This window comes from Dermacentor silvarum, chromosome 11, assembly GCF_013339745.2.
Source record: "Dermacentor silvarum isolate Dsil-2018 chromosome 11, BIME_Dsil_1.4, whole genome shotgun sequence".
In the NCBI taxonomy this organism is placed as follows: domain Eukaryota; kingdom Metazoa; phylum Arthropoda; class Arachnida; order Ixodida; family Ixodidae; genus Dermacentor; species Dermacentor silvarum.
This window is the reverse complement of record NC_051164.1, coordinates 61,437,421-61,451,688: the sequence shown is the minus strand read 5'-3', so window position 1 is coordinate 61,451,688 and position 14,268 is coordinate 61,437,421. Positions and strand designations below refer to the sequence as shown.

General features: G+C 45.7%; 1 protein-coding gene across 1 annotated transcript in view; it reads right to left on the bottom strand.

Moving 5' to 3' along the window:
• LOC119433507 (vasculin) overlaps nt 1-14,268 on the bottom strand; it is a 54,751-nt gene that overhangs the window by 21,609 nt on the left and 18,874 nt on the right. Inside the window, exons 4-7 of the mRNA XM_037700746.2 lie at nt 9,986-10,109; nt 9,289-9,479; nt 6,911-7,036; nt 3,219-3,285 (exon numbers count right to left, since the gene is read on the bottom strand). Coding sequence (XP_037556674.1) covers nt 3,219-3,285; nt 6,911-7,036; nt 9,289-9,479; nt 9,986-10,109 — 508 coding nt within the window. The remainder of the gene's footprint in view (nt 1-3,218; nt 3,286-6,910; nt 7,037-9,288; nt 9,480-9,985; nt 10,110-14,268) is intronic.

The following is a 14,268-nucleotide window of genomic DNA, read 5'->3' as shown; positions in this document are numbered from 1 at the left end:
CGTTTTTCTGGCACTGACTGGTGATTGTCCTTCGTATCTTTGAAGGAAGGATTATCTTCCTTGGGGCCCCACTCGCATGCAGCACAGAAATTGCTCAAGAGACCACTGTCTATAACAAATTCCGCAAACAGTTCAATCACGGTGCTGACGCCAATGTGCGTCCAAGGGTCATCCACGATCCTTCGTACGACACTGCGATGCTCCCAGGGTTGCTCAGGCACAATTCAGAGTTGAGTCCGCGCGATCAGCTGCAGGCGCCAGCATTGCCTTGACGTAGGTTTGCCATGTCTTTGTGTGGAGTCACCGACAGGTAATGTTCATCAGTGAGAACACATCATTGAGGGCTGTTTGGCTATTTCCAGCTGCATGCATGGGCATGGTGTGAGCAATGAGAACCTTTACAGCAAACGGGTTCACTTTTTGTGCACCGCAGACGTGCGGCGAGCTCCACTTCGACAGCCCCACACCACAGTTCACGCCTGTGAGAACCAACTTGACAGTGAGTCCGTATTGTCACTCCTGTCTGCCTATTTTTAAGTGCCCACTGCATGTTTTGCACTTGGCCAGCACAAGCAGAGTGTTCACCACATCTAAACTGACAATGGTAAACACAGTCCCGTCAATGGGGGGGGTGACGCGGCATCAGTGCCATCTGCTAATAAATCTCGCTTCCTCTCCGTCACGGGAGTTGATGACAGGCGGTGCAGCTTTTCTTGCCTTTTCCTTTTGCCCTCTTCCAATTCTGCAGGCTGCAAAAACTTTGTCTCGTGGCGCACACTACCTTCGGTGCCTCCGGCAAGCGAAGAGGGCAAAGGGCTCATTAGGCCTAGGCCTACACCGGAGTTATCGGCAATCGTACCGACAATAGCGTTGGCGGACGCTATGACTTCGACATTTTGTTGGGTTGCGGAGCACATCTTGCAGCTCTCATTCAGTGTGTGGCACCTTTTTTGCACTAAACATTGTTCGTCATGTGGAATTTCCTTCCCAAACGAGCCATCGCGCAGCACTGCATCATTTATGCGGGGACAATAGGGCGGACGGCGCACAGCCGACTGAGGACTGAGGGGAGCTGAGCAGACGAGAAAGGAATTCCGCCAATCGTATGGGGCCCTCAAGTTATGTGCGATCAACAATTCATAAGCAGGGTGCTGGGACCTCTTCTGGTGCAGTAATTGAAGAAAGCCAATAGCCACGCAGAGCCTGCATTGGCAGGATGAAGATAAATGGCCTCTCTTTGAAATGAGATGAAGATTTCTGCGCTATGATGCATGAAACGGCAACTGCATTTCACAGGAGAAGTGCTATTTTAGTATAAATTTCAGCTCAAGTTTTTGCTAATATCAATAAAATGAAGCAATGCTACAGCTAAAATACCGATCCAATGGTTAAGAATTCGGCCTAGTTGTGTAAAAATGACTAGATTTCGAAAATATTATTTTCAAAAAGTCAATTTCTTTTCAGGATTTTTTTTTCATCCCAAGTATCCATGTCCCCCCTTAAATAATACATACGCCTGCTGGGACCAGAGGACATGTCTGAATTATCTGATTTTTCAAACTAACGAGGGTCAAATTAACAAGGTTTTACTGTACTGCCCTTCAGTCTCAATGCCTTGTTTGTCAGTTTCTGCCAAAACAGTACCGTTACATCGGCATGAATATTTCCGTTCATGCAAAAAGTGATCGTTTCCCGTTAAAAGTGCACTTGGAAAAATGCAGAGTGGCGCAGCGAATGTAGTTGTGAACGGGAGTTTTTTACATGCGCAGTAGTGCTATACTTTTGCATGGGATTTCTAAGGGGATCTTACAACTGTTCGATATAGACAATAATTCTATATGTCCGGGTTTGACATATCCAGGATCGACTGTGTTACCGCATTTATTAAAATCTAGGCCGAGTTCTTTTCAAATAATCATATACCAAACTCTAGGGCTGGCTTATATTTGAGGACTTTAACAAACACGCCAGTTTTTAATTGAATTTTATAAACACGGTGCATAGCTAGCGCCATCTAGAAAAGTCAGTATCGCAGCCGCTACTAGCTGCACCAGTAGCCAAATGAAGTACACGAGCGATATCGCCCTTTTGGCCTGTGTCGTATCGGTATAATGGTATCGGCGTACAGCGTGGCATTATCGTAATGGCACCAAACAGGTGATGCCACTATAGTGCCGCTTTCAAACGAAAAATTGTGCTAGCCATAGAGGCAGTGTCAAGGTTCAAGTCAGGCGGGACTTCGGCATCGATGAGAAAAATGTCCGTCGTTGGTGGGGGCAACGGGAAACGCTTTTTGCGTACGCCACAACGAGAATGACATTTACCGGACCACAGAAAGATAGTGCACTGTTTGAAGATGACAGCGATAACGAACATGGCAACCAGGCTAGCAGCGATGATGACGTGAAATGACCTCAGCATGTTCATATTCAATAAATTCTGTTTTCATTTAGTGAATGCTGTCCTCACTTTTTTGTTTGGCCTACATTCGAGGTGATTCCCCCCTCCCCCCTTTTTTTTCTTTCTTTTTGGCTCTGGACTTCTGGAGGTCGGCTTACAATCGGGGCCAGCCTAGATTCGAGTAAATATGGTATACTGGACGTTATAGTGCAATGTCTACAAAGGATATTACTACAAGAAGTTTTTAAACTGGCTCTTTATTATAGAAGACAAGAGAAATTGAAATGTCACTATGCCACACTACCAGGAGGCAAGCTTCACTGCTAACACTGAAACTCTCTTCTGCCTAGACTAGCGTCCGCAAGCGACTTTTGTTCTCTGCCTTTTCCTTTAAAGGAGCCAAGTGACCGTGTCACGCTTACGTAACAAGCCCTGCGTTCTTTCTCTTCCTTTCCTTGCTTCACAACGCACTTCCAGTGACAGTTTTGCGCTTATGCATTGGATAAGAGACCGACATCACGTGCCATAATCAGTGACATTGCAGGCAGTGCATTTGACGTAGAGACCTTGACTTGCCAGAACAAAGTGGGGCTCCCTCGAGAGGAAGGGCTCACAGGCAGGCTTTTGTTCGAAATTTCAACTCTTCTTGCACCGTGCAGCGATTTGCTACTTTGCAGACACGATCGTCAGCACATGATCTATGCGTTCTGCTTGACTATTATGGAATGCCCAAACCTGGCGAGGGGCCCTCTAAATGCCATGCGCCCACGATTCCACAGAGAAACACCAACAAGATCTCTAGCAGAAAGAGCACTCACCCCAAACACTGCCGTTGACGACTGGTGGCTGTTGCACAGGAGCTTCAGCTGCACCCAGCAACGTGGGCTGCACGAAAAAAGGCACGTGACTTCACTCCGAAAATTGAGACAAGAATTAGTGACATGTAAATCAATCTTACGTCCTGCGCTCGAGTATGCTTCTGTTGCGTGGTGCCCCTATAAGCAATGCGACATTAATAAAACTGAATTAGTGCAAAAGAACAACGCCCTCGTTGTTTGGCACCACTATGATTGCAACCTCTCACCGTCCTCAATGCTACATTTATATGTAACACCGCTCCTTTTCTCATCATGGTAAATCACTTAAATTTCTGTATTTTATTGTCAATTCTAACTATTCATAAAATTGCCACTACAGTCAACGTCCGATTTTTTGGACTCCCTAGGGGCCACAAAAACGTCCGGAAAATCCGGCAGTCCGAAAAAAATGAATGCATGCCTTTTACTGCCACGAGGGCCTCAAATCGCCAAAGCCACGTCCGAAATGGCTCTAAAGTTCTACCAGTACATTTATTAGGCGTATCAGTGTTCGTACTGTGATAGGAAACGGCGATTGCATGCGTGTATAATTCAGAAATACACACCGTGTCTCGTGGCAATTGCCCCTTACCGCTCATGATATGCTTCCCCGCATGACACTAGTGTATCGAGAGGAAGCTGACTTTTGGAAACCAGCATTATGCTATTGGCGAGGATTACAAAGGCGGACTTGGCGCCATTGCTAGCAGCGGCAAATTGTTTCAATGAAAAACACGGCACCGAACAGGAAGAAGCTTGGTAGCAAACGTCAAGTAGCTAGGCCTAGTGTTGCCGCGGTGGTGGCTATGGCAGCCAGCGGATCAGCATGCGAGAGCGCCGGTTCAAGGTGGTAAGATAATTGAAATGGCGGCGATGATGGCTTTGATTAATGCCGTTTCAGACCTGCGGTCATGGGGAAAGTCCGTAAAAACGGACGGCGAAGGTTTTCAGACGTTCTTATACATTGACTCTATGGGGTACATGGCGGTGCTACGAATGCATCCGAATTATCGGGCATATCCGAAAAATCAGGCGTCCGGAAAGTCGGCCATTGACTGTACTTAAATCATGCTAAGCAAACCAACTCAACAATATCACACACTGAACCAAGCACCCTATCACACTAATACATTAATACATTATAATACAATATTAATACTAATACAGTGAAACCCTAATTATACGACTTTGAGGGGACCACGCAAAACTGTCATATAATCCGGGCGACATATAGTCGAAAAACGAAGAATTTCGGCAGTGATGCTGTCTTGCCCAAAAAAACGGGTACAGACCGCCTGAATAAGCCCACGGCACGAACCTGCATTGCTTCCAAGGAAGGTAGATTAAACTATTAAAAAATTACCGTATTTATTCATTTGTAAAGCAAGTTTTTTCTTTTTATGATTTTCGTTGCTTGAACTCGACCGTCGCATTACATTCAAATAACGGCAAAATTTACCATTTTAAAACAAATAATCTAAATCCCGCAATCTTTAGCGTTACGTTGACAACCTGTAACTTTCCCTCTCGATCCAATCCGTAGACAAGTCGCCCGAAGTCAGAACTTGTTTTTGGTTGGAATCGACGCTGTTTTCACTGTGCTTGTGACTAGTTACGATGCTGCAATACCCTACGGCCTTTTGCGGTTCAACTCCGTTTTATTCACAGCGTTATGATGACGCAGCGCATTCGGTATGATGGTCGCTTCGAGAGACGAGCAATTTTGATGGCCGAGGGGCTGGGAAAGTCCACCAAGACTCGGCGTCTCGACGTCCAGGAGTCGATTATTTGCGCATGGCGGGACCAGCGGCAGCCCACTTTAAATGCGAGGACAGTCAGGAAGGCTCTGTGCAACATGAAGTGGCCTAGTACTGAGCCCGAATGAAATGATTGTGCGCTCTTTTAAGAAGTACTTAAATCTCAAACAAGCTCGACAGCCCAAAAGATGACAATTCTCGGGTGATCACTTTTGGAGATAGTTTCGCTATCGCGAGACTCGGCTCGTCCCGGTACCCTCGAAGTATACTGCCAACACCTCTCTTGGCGCTGATTACGAGCTTAGGACAGCACCAGAAACACTTCTCAGGAACGCTTTCACTGCAGAGTCACACGAAATTTCGCGAATGTGATCGCCCGAGAAGACCGCCCAAGGAAAGCTCCATCTCCTCTTCAGACGACCATGATGAGTGAAGAGAACATTTCTGAACTGCGATTCCTTGAATAAAGGTACCATTTCTTTTTTCGTTCGTCTCGCGTTACATTAACGGTTTTATTTTCTTAATTTCGCGTAACTGGAAAGTCGCCCCTCGCGTTACAATCGCGGTCGCGATACATTCGGGTAAATACAGTATTGCACACCCGTTATCAGCCGCCTGCCTGCATTGTGCTTACGACCCAGCCTGCCTCTGCTTAGAATTTTTTTTTTTTTTCGTACGGTACCAAAGAGGTGTCGTACGAGGCGGGTTGGTGTAAAACTTGTGTCGTATAATCAAGGTTATTAATACACTATTTCTATGAGGGTTTTGCCGGGACCAAACCAATTCGTCGTAAAATGTAGGTCGTCACATTGCCGCGGGACGTATAATTGAGGTTCCACTGTATATTAAAAGCCAACTGCAACAAAATTTTGGGTTGCGTAAAAAGCAGGGGTGCTGTGAATACCGAATAGTTGACTTCACATCGAATATCGAATGGAATCAAGAAATAAAAGCCAAATATCGAATATCAGAACATTTTTCACAAAATCTAATGCACAAATTTTGGGCAAGAAAACACAGTGCTGCACATGCTCGGGAGTCTCCTTCCTAGCATTGCATGACTGGAATGTAGCAAGCTATCAAACTCTTAGGTACCTAGAAATCAAGATATATACAGTAAGGTCCACCCTTATTAAAGGGAACACCAAACTAGTATGCTAGCGCTGATTACAGCTCAGTTCTGGTATATGAAGGTCTGGAAAATATTATGATTGTTTATCAACAGCATTTCTGCTGAACAGAATTAAGTGCTTTTCTTTTTCTCTGAAGCTAATGAATCGCGTGTGTTCCGGTGCTACTAAACGGCGACCTTGCCATTTGAAAGTGAAATTTCCGCCACGTTTTTTTTTTCTTTCTTCTTCTTTTTCGCCGCACGGCGTTGAGGGGTCTCTTCAAAGCTTTTGCTCTATGGCGGTGTCGGAGAAATGCCGGTCGGAGGCGCCGCCGCGTTATTTGGCGCGCTGTTAAGGGCATTGTCGGTGTGCCGTATGTTCGAATTAACCGTCGCAAATGCTTTCGCGTTCAAATTACCGGGCGTTTTCGCCCATAGGAATACACGTAACTTTGACGGGACCACAGCGCCAGTTCGAATAAACCGGAAGTTCGAATTAAGCATGTTTGAATTAACGAGATTCGACTGTAGAATGGTGTGGCATACCTAAACAAGGTTGGGGGATAATTTTCTCGGCCGCGGGCGCCAATGCCGACGCCGGATTTTCTGCGACACGGGGCCCTAAACGCTATCGAGTTAAAACTTGTCCATAAAGGGTTAACGTGCACCTAAATCTAAGCACACAAGCGTTTTGGCCTTTTACCCCTAATCGAAACATGGCCTCCACAGGCGGAAATCAAACCTGCAACCTGGGAAACAAAGCAAGTATGCAGAGCTGCACTCACAAATTCCTGGTTGAAGTTGTTGCCAGGTAGATCCTTCTTACTGCGCTGGGAGACGGCAGCAGACCCCACCTGGGTGCCCGTGGCATTGGCACAGTTGTCACTGCTCTGCACAGCGCTGGGACTCATCTGCGCAAAGCAGAAAGGAGCAGGTTAGCATGCACTTGACTATTACGGACGACTCCCACTTCTGCACACATACACAAATAACCAACAAAGTTAACAGGAGGAAAGCCGACCGATAGCCAAATTGGTAAAGCAGCGAATGTGTACGTGTTGGAGGGACACTACAGAGCAAAATTATTGCAGCTGTATTAGCAAATCAGCCTTCTACAATACCCCAAAATCTACTCTTACCGTGAGGTGATGCTATTTGTAAACAAGGAAAGATGGAAAAAGGAAAGACGGGTGGCAACGCCACATTGAAGTTCCCGCGTCAGCAATTCTAATAAAAGTAAAAAAATTTCGCAATACAGTTTAACACCGCAATAACAAAATCAGCAAGGAAAGTGGAATATTCTCTTTCACGAGAATTTCATTGTTGCGAAATGAGACTGCACAGACTCCATTGCAAAACAAAATTGTCCAAATTCTGTTAGCCTACTTTGGCAAGCCTTCTTCAAGGCTGTAGAAACAAATTGCTAACAGAACAAATTGCGCCCTATGCATCGGTCAGCGATGATGGCACTGCCATGAAGCGGTATTCTCAGTCAATTGCTTTCGGAGATACGATCACTTTCCCTACATTTCGTGTAACTCGGCACCAGACGCGATGCAACAGCGTTCTTTCAATGCCTGTAGACACACCGTGTTTTGAAGCAGGAGACATGTATTCTCGGATTATCACTCTATCAAGGCAAAAGGTTTGGCAGCCAACAGAGCAGCCACCATCTCAAGCACCATAACAAGCCCACGTCAGTTGGACATGAATTTCTTTGTTTTCTCGATGCACCTTCCTCACCAAGCCGCAGGTACTAACTGCACTAAGTATGCAAAAACTGCCGTCACATTTCAGTAGAGACATGCGGCCATGCCATTTGAAACAGGTGATCAACAAACAAGATGGCGACCATGATGTGTTTCAGGCACGTGCAATCACTTCCAGTACTTTGCTGTTTTCGTAAACAAAGAATTCACTGCCAATTACGGTAATCCCTAACGCGAATTTCGAGCGCAGCTGTTAAGGTGTTTCAAATTCGCGATATATTGTGGCAAAGAATTTGATTCTGAACGACAGGATCCTCTCGGCGACAGCGCTGAGCCGCTGCTTGGGCAGCTCGTTTAGCAGCAGCGGCAGACGAAGCATTTCCACCAGTTTCATCGCTCATTGATCAGAAAGAAAGTGTAAACATGGAACACGTGGCTTGCGCACTCTCTAGCGGAGGTGATGGAGGCGAAGTAGCGCATGCGCAGTGGGTCCGAAGCTCAAGGTAGCGCTTTGTTTCCATATATGGTATCCATGGACGCGCTGCTGCATGCCTGGTCATCACTGTGGAGAAGGTCTCGTGCAGCACTCCGCTTTCTTCCTCTCCTCACCCTTTCCCAACACTCTCCTCCTCCGCGGCGAGAGCGGAGCACGCACAAAGCTACGGGCCGCTGATGCACCTACACTGCCTAGACTATGCCCCCAATGCAGATGGCTTTCTAGATAGGCCCGTGCGTGGCTGCACAGTACGCTGTTTATGCCGAAGTACAATGCTGCTCCCTACCACCCACCTCCCCGGTGCCTCAAGCGCGACAGAAGAAGACGGGCTTCCTCCCTACTTTTTATTCTTGCACGCACAAGATTTAGCCATGGTCGTCGGCTCCCCTCGCACGCTTTCCCTCGCACATACAGCATGCGGCACGCGGCGACATTATCGCCCTTGGACTTTATACACAACATCTATGCACCAAAACCAATTTTAGGGCCCCAACGCTCATAGACAACATCTTTAGATAGCAAATACAGAACTCAAAGGCCATGCTTCTGCTGGCAGAAACTGAAAATACATCATAGGTGTCGCCTCCGGCACTTTGGGCGGTCAATCCCATCATCAAGCCACCAAGCCAAGTAGCATGAAAAGTCAACATGGCTGCTCAGACCGGCGCAGGGTGGCAATTCGCAATGCATGATGCGAGAATTATCCCTCAGTTGCGGCGCAACAACAGGGCTACCAATGCATGGGGTCCTATGGGAGCTATGCCGGGACCGGCCGAAAACGACATAACAGCCAGGAAAACGCAGCACCCGGGAATGTAACAGCGGGGTTCTACTGTATTTGCCTTTTAACGTCCCTTTCAGGCGCAGTTTAGAAACACCCGAGTCCAGAGTGATCTTTCTCGTGGAAGACCCATGCTACTGTAGCCGGTGCAACTAGCAGAGATGCCTGGCCTCTCACCTTGTGGTACGCAGGCTGGAGGAAGTCACGGAAATCGTGCCGACTGTGGGGGCGGCGCGGTGGCTGCGTCGCCTTATGTGCACCGCTGCTCGGCACCGAGTGGTGGAAGAGCCGGTCCTCAGCATCTGCTGAAGCATGCCGCGCCGAGAACGGCAGGCCCCGACCATCACCCAGTGGGGACTGGCGACCACCTGTCCTCATTACGGGTTCGGGTGAAAGAAAAAGAATGCAAGTGTGAGGTGGCTGCATACATATGCATACACAGAGCAGAATACAGCACAGGGGCACCTGCTGATTTTGTTGTGGTAAATAGACACAGCTTTTTAATGGATCGACAGCAGCGTTTGAGAAAGATGATGGGTGACAATCACAATGGGCAGATGTCAACTAACATGCCTCTGGCTGTTTATTATCGCTCCACGAAGACAGCAGACAACGGAAAGCACGGGAGTATGCGCATTACAAAAATGGTGAAACTGTCGGCACTCTTTTTCTCGGGAACGTCCCACATTAGCACCACAGCTCGCATGTTGCAGCTCCTACTAAATGCGATAGTACATGCAAGGCATATCCAAAACTTTTCGCAGGAAAGGTTTAAGAGGCTTTCAGTACCGAGCACATTCCACAAAAGGTTTATAAGGCCCCTCTAAATTGCTACAGCACTCTTGTCTCCAATAATGCAGCATTCATCACTCACCTGGGTCTCTCTCCCGGTAGCCATCACTGTGGAAACCAGACCGCAAGCTTCCTCCTGATCGACGATGGAAGCCAAGCCGATGTTCATCAGACCGAGCGTTGTGGTGGGAGGCATCTGAGTTCTTCTGCAAAGTTTATTAGCAAAAAAAAAAAAAGAAGACAATATTAGAAAATAAGCATTAGCAAACACAAATTTTCTCTCATAGCCCTCTTGACCCCTGCTAACACACTTTCCCTCTTTTCCACCCTACACCCCCAAGCAGGTGTGGCAATGGGCACAATTTCAGACCTGGCTAGGTTAGAATACGAAAAATACTAAATCTTGATGAAATATACAATTGTTTGGTTCCTCATTGTGCACACTCCAGCATGTTCTCAAGCTTAAAGAAACGGTGTTGCAGGGCCACTTTGATAAAACTCGTTCACCTTGGAAGTTCTGTTCACTTGCATACCTGCCAACCTGTGAAATTCAGAATTCATAAAATTCCTGTGAGCAGGAAGGATAGCACGCATGTAGAAGGATAGCACGCATTTAAGACTGCTCTTTTGTTGGTACCAACACCTTTTGTTGGGTGCGTGCACACTTTATTAACGATAATTTACCTTTAGACACAGCACACAAGCTGCAGCAAACTTTTTCGCGAACAGAATTGTTGCAACAGTCGTGAAATCACAGAAGCCCAAATTAATAAAAAATGACAAAAAATTTTTGGGCATTGGGAGGTATGCACATAGGAATCGTTTCACGACCTCAACACAAGCTAGCCAATTTATGTGATAACTGTCAGCAGAAGGATGACCGTGGAGACGAAAAGCAAAAGTTACTACAGTGCACGGCTCATTAAGACTTGCTGGCACACTTGTCCTTCATGACCCCCACCGCTTCTGCTGCATCAGCCAATTAGACGGCTCTCCTTTAGGTGTGCGGGAATATTCACAACTTTCGGATAACAAATCCGATATTTCCCTATTTGATTTTGTCCTCAAATCGTATAGTCAGCATTCATCGCAAACTATTCACTATACGTCGTATCACTATTACATTCGTATAGTTACTACTCAAAATACAAATATTGCTTAATGGTATTAACCCCTTTCAGGGTAAGAGAAATCTATGGTGCCACATACAAGTCCCGAATGGTCGAAGCCACATATTTACGCCGCCACCTGTGCATTTGAAAAACGCACCCATTTTTCAACTCTGTGTTGCCCAGCAAGTACTGCTACCCCTGTGTGAAAACAATAAATTTTTTTTGCACTTCGTAGCCTCTTGGTTTTAATTCCACAGCATCTTTACACCGTCGCGTCAACGACCACTCGCGCATCTGCGCGTGCGGCGGTTGATTTTCGTTTCGTCTTGTGGGCAGTTTCCGTTTGTCGTGCTGGCAAAAACTGATGTCCATCTGTCTTCTAATCTCTTGATGTTCTTTTTTTTATTGCTCACAGGGGTGGGATTACCACCTGTTCACAGGCAGACCAATGGTATATACAAACAATCCCGCCGTATACGAACGATGCTGCCATGCCTGCGTTTCTCTTCTTGAGACTCACGAAAACTGATTGCCCCTCCTTGGAGATGGGACTGCAAGTTTCTGACTCGTTCAGCTTTTCCGACGGGCGCACAACCATAGAGTTTTCTTGCATGCACTTACATACACAGTTCTATTACGCTAAGGACGTGTGCTCCAGTTGCTCTTCTGCAAGTGAGTGGAACGGCGATTCATTCGATGCGTACTGCCTAAGTGCCAAATTGGAAGATAATATATTCCAGTGTATCCACTTTTTTATGCAAGCACATCTCAATTCATGAATAAACAATGCATGTTTACCTAAGGAAAATATTTTTTTGTAACTTTATGGTCACTCTAATAAAAATTGCAGTAAAATTTCTTCAAAACAGGTCACTCTGAAGATTTCAAATCTGCCATAAAAGAAACCAACCCTAGGAGGTCGCATTAAACAAAAAAATTGACCCCTGAAAGGTTTCAAATATTCAGTTCATGGTGGCTGCGAGCAAAATGCAAAAATGCTCGTGTACTTATATTTAGGTGCATGTTAGGGAACCCCACGGAGGTGGTCAAAATTATACCAGAGCCCTCGACAATAACATTCCTCACAACACACTGCACAGAGTCAAGACGTAACGCTCCGCAACTTAATTTTCTTTACTGCCATCTATGCACAATCAGGCATAAAGTGGAGCAAAAGTGCAATGAATTTCATCCTGGTGGCCATCCTGAATTTCATCCTGCTTATCTACTCCTAATGCTCCATGGTATGGTATGATAACTTTATTCAGGCCTAATGCTCCATGTTATATATATATTTTTTTAAGTGCTTCATAACGCGCTCCGTAACAACAGAAACTTGCTAACATTGTGAATATACTAGATTGTGAAGACCAAATTACATTAAGGTGAAAATGGCAGTTTATTATGCTGAAATTATTGTAACAGTATTCAATATTTGGTTCGGTTTGTTAAAACACTATTTAATACACACTTGATTCGGTCTTGAAAATTACTATTTGCACACCTCTAGAACTTTTAGATAGGGAGCTGCCCTTATTTGCTTTATTTTTCTTTTATATAGATCACTGAGGCTCACAATTCTATGTATTGCACACTATTTTCCTTTTTTTCTTCTTTTCTTTCCTTGTTGTGGGTTTTTATTTTTGCCAATGCTAAAGATTATGTGGCTGTATTTAGTTAATATTACAGTGCCATTTGTATGCTGTTCTGCAGTTGCTCACTGTGCTCGTGATGCTAAGAGCCCGGTGAGACAATATTTTGCTTTTTGTGCCAGTTCTATACACGTAGAGCGTGCTGACAGAAACACTACTGGTCCAGGCAGCCATGCACTGTAAATTTCTACATCGCATGTCTTGCGCGTCTGTTTGATTCACGTTTTCAGAGCGAAATAAGCAACACCCGTCACGCGTATGTGGTGGCCGAATCTTCAAGGCATGTCTAAAGACGGTTCTTGTGTGGTGGGGTGCTCAAGTACCTACAAAAACTCGCCGGCAACGTGGTTCTACACATTCCCGGCGAGTCCTCCTGTGCGTAGCGACGGAAGCAATGGCGTGCGGTGATCCATTGCTCCGCGTTTGTTGAGCTCGATGCTTACACGCGTAAGCGACAAAGTTGATCACGTCGTACCTATGTTTTGGTTCGGCTTGTCCGCCGTGCGGCATACAGGCCAAAGGCATTTCTTTTAGGTTCCGAATGCCCCTTGCCGCTTCTATCGTTTGTTGTCGCTTCTTTGCTATGTTGTGTGCTGCTGAGGCTTGCAAGCACTGCTTTTGTTGGTTTTATGTGGCCCGTTATATTGTTGCACCAGCCAACACGCAGTTCATGTCTATGCAATCTATTTTATGCGTGGTTTTTTGCCATGTTGAGCTGTTGCTAGTTGCTTCATGCAGAAACGTTGATTTTTTTAAGTACAAGGTTTTAGTCCTCGTCTCATTTGTAGCACGATTAAAACACGCTGTGTTTTATCAGAATGATTACAGACAAGTGCCTGTTTAACAGCTTGATTCTTTTCACCTGAGGACACCTTCGATATTGTGGTTAATTGGAAAATGTTTAGAAAAGACGTAGCTCAGGGCATCGATTGCTGTTAGCTGCTGCATAAGGTACTGCTGTCTGATTTTCGTAGAAAAATTTGCATCACGTTTGTCAAGTCAATAAAGCTTGCTGCTGTCTGAGCAGACTTACCACGTAGCGTGCTTTGCTTGTTTCACAGCTGTGTGCCTTTTTCTGTGCATTATGTAATCATACTAATTTTTTATTACAGTAAAATCTCAGTGATATGAATCTCGCAGGGTCACGTGAAATATTCGTATCACCCAAAATTCACATCATCAAAGCACACACAAAATCAAGAAAACATGCATTTATTTTTAGCAGAAAAAATTCCTAATAGTGGAACACCATTGATACGTTCCTCGCTGCTGTGTTTCCCGGCTGCTACGTTGCATTTTCGCGGTCTCGACCTAAATCCTACATTGACTTCCATGTATTAAGTTCCCCTTGATACGTCGCCAATCTACAATTTTCCTGCATCTTGCGTTGCATTTGAATGTGGCGGTCACTTGAATTTATCGGTGAAGCCAGCTTATACGTTGCAACATGTGACCGGTGCATTGCAACAAGCGACCGGCACGTTGCGGATACGGCGCGCCCGCCGCGAGCCTCATCTTCAAAACGATCTGCGATGTTCACAAATTGCACCTAGTGCCGGATAGCTTAGTATGCGCTGTACTTTCGGCATTTAGTTCACTTT